This window comes from Nansenia antarctica (assembly GCF_963989245.1).
Source record: "Nansenia antarctica genome assembly, chromosome: 11".
NCBI lineage: Eukaryota > Metazoa > Chordata > Actinopteri > Argentiniformes > Microstomatidae > Nansenia > Nansenia antarctica.
Window position 1 is genome coordinate 17985329 of NC_137681.1, and position 8581 is coordinate 17993909.

Genomic DNA, 8581 nt, shown 5'->3' on the forward strand with positions numbered 1-8581 from the left:
GATTTTCCCACGACAGACCATCTGGCCTAGAGAGGGAATCTAGGAAACTCTATCCTCTTTGGTGATTTAGTTCACTTTTAGTAAACTCAAGTTAATAGATAGAATTAAAACACTGCAAACACTGATTAACCATTAATAATTTATATGAATAGCTTTGCAACTAGCTGATTCTTAGTTAACCTAACACTATGGTTATTGTAAGGATCATAGTTATTTACATCTTAAAAACAATTAGCCATGTTAGATATACAACTTGATGGTTACTCAATTTAGCACACAGATTTCCACCTATGTTCCGCATATTTTGTGTACCCTTTTTCTAAAGCAATACACTTGTATTATACTGATGCTCTAAGTAGGATATATTTGTATTAGTTCATTTGAAAATGCCAATTATCTGACTGTAGCTACGACTGACTTGTTAAAATACACCCCTGACTTGACAGTAACATGCTTTGCCACAAGTGCAACAGTCCCCTATTTTAAGTCTATCAGAGGGGGTCATCATGCCACAGGCTATTCTAAGCACCATGATCCAGACTGCAGCATTGGGTCGGACAGACACACAGAGATAGAGTTGAGTGAATGAACGGGGGAGAGAGAGAGAGGGAGAGAGGGGCTAATACTCAGTTACCTAACTGAATAACTGAACCCGGAAAACAACAGCCATTACCGGTGGAGGATTAGCTCCTTACGCACACTGTAAGTGAACCCGAGAATAACCTGGCTTACAGGTGTGTGTGTGTGTGTGTGCGTGTGTGTGTGTGTGTGTGTGTGTGTGTGTGTGGTTGCTGTAGCCGTGTCTTCACCAGACTAGGCAATAACCATGGTGTTGTGTCAACCCAACCCAAACTATGCTGTTGAATATGTAGGGAGTGGCACAAATCCACCATTTATGTTTTAGAATAAGAGAATAAGTTGTATTGAGTTGTATTTCCTATTAGAGGGCAGGTAAGGTCATACAGTACACAGGCACACATCCCTATTTGCTCTCCTTGGGGTATCCAGTGACTGCTGGTGTATCCTCGAGGTTACACAGTGCAAGGCATTTTGTAGCGACAGCTTGGTCCAGGCCAGAGTATATTTAGCAGTTGTCCTCAGACACACTTTACATGGCAAAGTGTGTCAGCAGTGTTACCAGAAACACATGTACGGTACTCCATAGTCCTGTAGGCCCAGATACACATTGGATAGCTATACGTTTAGACATGGAAAACATTGTCTGTCATCTTTGCAACTTTTGTGAATGTACATGATTTAGATGTTTAGCTGTAAGCATGTTTCTCTAACCCAAAGGTTAAAGCAAGGGTGCAACCATACATAACACTGTACATACCAGTCAGAAGTGTCCAGGGATAGGGACCAGGAATTTGGTTGAAACACACATATTTATCAGGACATGGACACTGGACATTATAACCCCACCACTGCTCGGATTAAAGCTGAATGACTTCACATGCTGAAATGGGACCCACATGTTAACGCTGATGTCATTTTCCTAATAAATGTACGATTGTTTGAATGTTGGTCAGTGTAAGAGAGCCATGATCCAGGGAACACCAGCATTATTTTATAGCCTGAGGTTCATTCCTCAAATAATTGAAAATCAGAAAGGTATCATTTTACACTGCCCTTTGCCCCAGTCTTAACATTTCTTCCTACAGTAGGTCATAATATTATTTGGTACATGGTGTTAAAATATGATTTGTCATCTCATGATAGAAAAAAGTTGATCTTCTATTACAATCCAAATCACAACACTCCTAGAAATATCTGAGTCATTGTCACAGTCAACACACCCTATAAAACATACAGTAGAGTAATAAAATGTTGCTAATGCTGTCCCTCTGTTCTTAACAGACCATGCCTGTCCCCTTTGTACTGGTGTTGCCCCTACTGATCGTGGTGGCTGCTGGGATCTATTACATCTACAATGAGATCATCCAGTTCATGTCCAAGACCATGGTGCGGAACAAAGTGGTGGTGATCACTGATGCCGTGTCTGGAGTAGGCAGTGGTAATGATTTCATCATGATCTTACTGAATTCAATTTCAATTCAAATGGAAAAATCTGACCGGAGTGCACAGAATGTATCACGGTTTGTTTGTGACTATTATGATTCACTATCACTATTATTAAACATTGTTATTAAAACCTCTGTCTCCATCTTTCCCCATCAACATTCGCCTCTTTTCCACTCTGTCATCTTTCCTCCCTCCCTTCCTTTTCTCTGTGATCCACCCTCTCTTTTCCTTTATCCCTTCCCTCTCACCATGATCCTCCCTCCCTCTCTCCCTTCCATTTCTCTTTCCATCTCTCTTTCCCTTCCATTCTTCTTCCCTTTCCTCTCTCCCTTCCTCTCTCTCCTTCCCTCCAGAGTGTGCGCGTCTCTTCCATAAGGGCGGTGCCAGGCTGATCCTGTGTGGGATGAGCTGGGATAAGCTGGAGTCTCTGTATGACTCTTTGACAACCGGAGCTGACCCGAGTGTGGTGAGCAGCTGGCTGAAGCACTTCAGTGGAGGCGGGTGGAGGTAGAAATGAGACATTCCTGATGCTATTCCATGCATTACAAGGAGCCCATCCTCTTGACTTCTACCTCCACCAGGCTCCCCTGAAGCACAGAGAACACACAGGAAAGGGGTTATGGGGCGATTTGGAACAAGACAAAAGAGAATTATACTAAGTCAGAGTTAGTCTAGGGGTCCTTGGTGAGCAGTTGCAATTTAAAGCTGTTATCAAACGTTTCTCTTCTATCTGTCACGTCACCTCGCTTCCTCCTCTGGTCACAGACAATGGCAGGATATCCTTTCTGACAGGAGCCTGCCCACTGGATATCTGATTTGCTCACGTCAGAACAGTTGTGTATACATGGAAAAAACCCTGCATTTCATTAACACCAACACTAGAAAGTGGTGATTTCATGAAAACCGATGACCAAACACAACCATTAGTTCTTGATATTATTTTAGGATAAGAGCATAGTTAGGGTTAGGGTTAGTAAAGGATTAGTAATTAGTCACAGTTCACAATCACCTTTGTGTACAGAAACTATCATAATACTCCTATCCTTTCAAGCATGACCAGACAGTGACAATATCCTGTCCCTGCTGAAGTTAGACCTCCATTCGTAGCATATCCAATGGGCCTTCAGAATGGTTGAATCTTCACTACATCAAAACAATGGTACTGTAGTGGAACAGACAGGGATGGCTGGTGGAGGTAGAAATCGGAGGATGGGCTCTTTTAAATCTACAGGATGGAATGAGAAATGAAGACAACACCTTTGCTACATTTTTTCGGACCATTCCACACATTACCACAAACCTGTCCTCCTCCACCTTCTACCTCCACCAGCCTCCCCTGTACCATACCATACTCACCTCTCCTATCACAACCCTCTCTGTGTTGTCCTCAGACCTTCATGCCCAAGCTGGTGCTGCTGGACTTCAGTGACATGGACAGCATGCCAGAGGTGGTGTCTGAGGTGGTGGAATGCTATGGCTGTGTGGACGTGCTCATCTTTAACAGCGGCATGAAGGTGAAGGCCCCCGCACAGTCCGTCTCTCTGCAGCTGGACAGGAACATCATGGACGTCAACTACTTCGGTCCCAGCGCTCTCGCCAAAGGTACAGCAAGGGAGGTTGAAATCAGAGGACTAATTCTAATGCATGAAATGGAACGAGAAGTGTTTAAAACCATTCCTCATTTCAATGAGCTCGTCCTCCGATTTCTACCTCCACGAAGGTACAGTACACATACCGTAAATGTAATTCAATTCCGGTTTGAATTCCGGTATACTGTAATAGTAAAAAGACATGTATGGCTCTCCCTTGATAAAGAATATGTCTATTTTGCAGGAAAGTAATTGATGATTGATTGATTGATTGATGTTGCAGGTGTCCTCCCGACTATGATCTCGAGGAGAGAAGGACACATTCTACTGATCAACAGCATCCATGGCAGACTGGCTGTCCCCTTCAGAACGTCCTGTGAGTTTGTATCGTCTGCTTCATTTTACATTTAGGTTTACATTTTTGGCATTTCGCACACGCCTTTATCCAAAGACACTTACAACAAATACATTTGTCTAAGTAAGTGAATCATCTATCCATCAGTCTTAAAAAAAAGAAAAAAAGAAGAAGGTAAAATAAAGGTCATGTACGCTAGGGCCAGGGGCCATTGGCAGTCATAATGCTAGAAGAAACTGCTTCACCAGTTTTGCCTGTACACTTTGAAGGTTTCTTGATGAACATGTCAGGGATTATTAAATCAAGTAAGCAGTGTTGCATGGTGTTTCTCTTTAGAGTTCCATACACTTGCACCTGCAGTGACAATAATGAGGTGTGCAGATATTTTCTTTATTCTGCTTCACACCTTAAAAGATATCACAAATGATTTAGACACACAGGCTATAGAATTTCAAATATGAACTTGCAACATATTCTCACGGTGTGGCATGGAGGATTCCTGAGGAGGAGTACAAGATAATGATAATGATGCACAGTATCTCCTCTGCAATGTATGGAATGAGGCCCAGCCATGGCTGAGTCAAGCCTCTCCTGTAAATGTGTGTGTGTGTGTGTGTGTGTGTGTGTATGTGTTTGTGTGTGTGTGTGTGTGTATGTGTGTGCGTGTGTGTGTGTATGTGTTTCTGTGTACGCGTGTGTGTGTGTGTGTATGTGTTTGTGTGTACGCGTGTGTGTATGTGTGTGTGTGTGTGTGTGTGTGTGCATGGACGCGCCTGTGTGTGTATGTGTGCACACGCCTGTGTGTGTGTGTGTGTGTGTGTGTGTGTGTGTAGATGCTGCCTCTAAGCATGCGGTACAGGCCTTCTTTGACTGCCTCCGGGCAGAAGTGGAGGAGTACGGGGTTCTTGTCAGCACCATCAGCCACACCTTCATCAACGCCTCCACCCCCACCGCCTCCACCCCCACCCCCACCGCCTCCACCCCCACCCCCACCGCCAAACCCAACGCTCTGGGCGCATGTGAGTCTGAACAATCATAAAACAGCAATTGGTAGCCAAGTAAAACTGTTATTTATGACTCAAAGCACAATGTTCTGTGGAGTTTATGAATCAAAAACACAACCTTTTAAAATGTGACCATATACTGTACGTTTTTACTTAATCTATTGATCTGAGGATATAAGAGTCCATGGCATTGACCTTGCAATGTGCACTCAATTAATAATCTGTGCACTCAATTAAAAATAAAATTATTTGCAATATCTGGTGTGAGTATATTAGTGTGTGTACTAATGGCCGATGGCTGAAATTGATCGTACAATAAATGTTCATCCATTGCTACTTTCACTTTTCAATCTCCTCCGCAGTTATCACAAGTCAGCTGACCCATGGCGTGAGCCCGTCCGCTCTGGCCAATGAGATCGTGCGAACAGTAAGCAGGAAGAGGAAGGAGGTACTCTTGGCCCACCCCATCCCGAGGGTCGCTCTCTACCTCCGCTCCCTCTGCCCCTCAGTCTTCTTCGCCGTGGTGGCGGCTGGGGTGAAGGACGTGGACCTGACTGAACAGATGTAGGAGAGGAGACCTGGGGAGGACGTCAGAGAAACACAACACGTGACGTTAGAATTATAAGGTTCTATCTCCATTTTTGTCAAAATTGAGTTTTTTACATAATCTGATCTCTTTATTAATGCCTGTGTGGTGTTATTTTTAAAATGTTGAAATTTTTGAGTTAGTAATTCATAAAATACAAAGGTTCCATCTCACAAAACATAATGGAATGTAAAGACTTTGACGCTCAATATCTCTGAACGGCCCTAAACGGAGATAGAACCTTATCATTCTAAGCTCACAAATAGAAGTGAGAAAAAGACAACGTGGAGATGCAAAACTGATTTCAATATAGATACAGGCAACAAAGTATACTGTCTATTTATGGTCAATTTACAACTAATTCTCATTTTGCAAAGGTGACATGACCAATAGGCCGGTACACAGCAAAGTTGAAATATAAGAAACACAAAGAAACACAATTTCAGGGCATGCCATGCATTACAAAAATAACAAAATGGTCATTCATGATATACAGAACTGTAGTCATCCTTATAGGACAAACGAGTTAGTCCTTTACATGAGGTATGTATTTGGCTGATTAGGATGTGTGAGAAAGTCTATCTAGGTTGAACAGATTTAGAGCATCGGTTCGATACCTTTGTATGCCTCTTCAATTATTGTACTGGTTTGAAACGATAAATTATTCAATGTGGAGAAGCTTTAGACTAATGTAATCTGCTTGGCTACCTGTAGATGGCGGTAGTGCTCTGTCATTGTATTCTCATGGCACAACCGCAAGCCAAAGCAAAAGATTGCACAAGCGTGCCAAGTCATCCTTTGTCACCAACATACATTTTCAGTTGTTTTGTTCTCACCTAACTGAAAAAAATAAATGATGATCCATTTTAATTAGAGCAAAAAAACAAAAAAAAGCAATGTGTTTACAGAGATAAGGATGTTTCATTCAATAGTAACAGAACATTGTGATTGTTAATTGTTAATGTCATTTAATCTAATTTATAACCAAATACTGCATAGTCCTATGCTTCCTAATTATTTAATTTATGTGTTATTGAAGTACATTTAAAGTACATGTCTTATTTATTATTAAATAATGTAATACAAAGGATTTACATTTATAATTTGATGGCATTGCTGTTACTTTATATGTGAAGTAAACTTGGGAAAATGTGTATTGTTTCTTTTATAGATTAATAGTATTTGGATGTCTTACACCAACATCTGCTTCCATCAATTACATTAATGCTTTATTGTTTATTAAATGTTTATTAATCCAGGAGAAAAACACTGAGACCAACAGGAAGAAGGAGTGCTCTGTTTACAATAACAACAACAACAACAATAACAATAACAATAACAATAACAATGACAATACATGAGCATCTCCGCATTGATTCTAACATCCTTGACTGACAGATAAATAGTAATACTATATGTATTGACATGATGCCAATACAGTTGTGGGTCCAGTAATGCTGACGGTTTAGAGTCACTAGGGGGTTGGGAGAGAGATAGCGGAGCTCTGGCATTATCCTGTTAGGATTTCATTTCTTGTGGAGGTCATACATCAAACTCCTAAGGTCATCATCATCATCTCTACTGTACATCATGATTACTTGAGTAAAAAGAAATGATGGGAAAATAACCCTGATCCTACTGATAACTGATGCATGCAGCACACACGCACGCACGCAGGCAGGCAGGCAGGCAGGCAGGCAGGCACACACGCATCGCATGCACGCACACACATACACGCATGCACGCACACACACACACACACACACACACACAAACAAACAAACACATACATACAGTATTATGTTCTGGTCACTTGGCTGATTGCAGTTCACAATACCAAACTCCCTTACTAAGCACTGTGATCAAAGCAGCAAAACTGATCTCAGACAAGTTAGTAATGCACCTAGTTAAAGAATAGGGAGACTGACCACCATCAATCAGTCATGGTCAATATCTGTGCCGCCCTGCCTGAGCAGTGATCACAACTCCTCCATTCCCATTGGTCAGATGAACTTACCTGCCATTCAACATTGTTGAAAAGCTATAAAACCACAGAAACACATAGCATGTCATATAATCAAATCACTGGTCAAAATATCATAGGAGGACGGCGGCCCTGTTCATAATGACCCCTCTCTGTGATGTTGTGATGGAAATGAGGAGGAGTCACAGAGGTCCTCGCCTCATCATCTTGTGTGTGTGTGTGTGTGTGTGCGCGTGCGCCTGTGTGTGCCTGCATGAGTGTGTGCCTGCCTGCATACATGTGTGCATGCGTGCATACATATGTGCGTGTGTGAGTGTGTGTGTGTGTGTGTGTCTGTGTGTGTGTGTGTGCGTGTCAGTCTGAAGTCCAGCTGGCCTCCGTGGTTCTGCGTGCTGCAGGTCACTCTGTCCTCTGGGGATTCAAGGCCTTTTGTCTCCCTGAGCCCTGGACAGGATCCTGACTCCCGATGACACACACATAAATAAATGCAGCGTGCTGACATTTCCACATGTAAAAAAGGAGTGTTTTCTTCGAGTCCTCAGCTGGACCCTCTAAATTGGTGTTTTGATCCAAGGCATTTACATGTGTCACATAAGACTGTGGAATGATGTACGTTTTTTTCTCTTATGTAATAAAGGTTAAACATGTCGAATAAATATGTTTCATGCGGAAGAGTCTTTCATGTTTGAAGATCAAGGCTTCTTTTCCGGAGGGAGAGCAGTTCTTTATTTTTTTATAGTATGCTGAATTATATTTCATCATTTATATTTGTGTTCAGTGTTCCTTTGGATGAATGGCAAAATCGGAATTAATCTCCACAAGTTTCCTTGATTAAATGAATACGAAGACACTGCAGTGCAGACCGTTGCAGTGGATGACCTCTTCCAATAAAGTACAATAAAATCCTATACAAACAGTCCGTCCCAATCATTTGTCATCCTTCCCCCGGTGTGTAATATGTAGATAATGATAAAACACAGAGAAGGTGATTTGTCCTAAAGCGATGAGCGAAGTGACTCATGGGGGATGTCAGCTGGG

General features: G+C 42.1%; 1 protein-coding gene across 1 annotated transcript; it reads left to right on the plus strand.

The window, feature by feature from the left end:
- Positions 1-1863: 1863 nt before the first annotated feature.
- Positions 1864-5541, plus strand: dhrs7cb (dehydrogenase/reductase (SDR family) member 7Cb; the record flags this gene model as incomplete). Its single annotated transcript, XM_080541647.1, has 6 exons — positions 1864-2017; positions 2379-2491; positions 3417-3627; positions 3898-3990; positions 4803-4988; positions 5336-5541. The coding sequence occupies 6 exons, from the start codon at positions 1864-1866 to the stop codon at positions 5539-5541; spliced, it is 963 nt and encodes a 320-aa protein (XP_080397773.1).
- Between the last annotated feature and the right edge of the window lie 3040 nt (positions 5542-8581).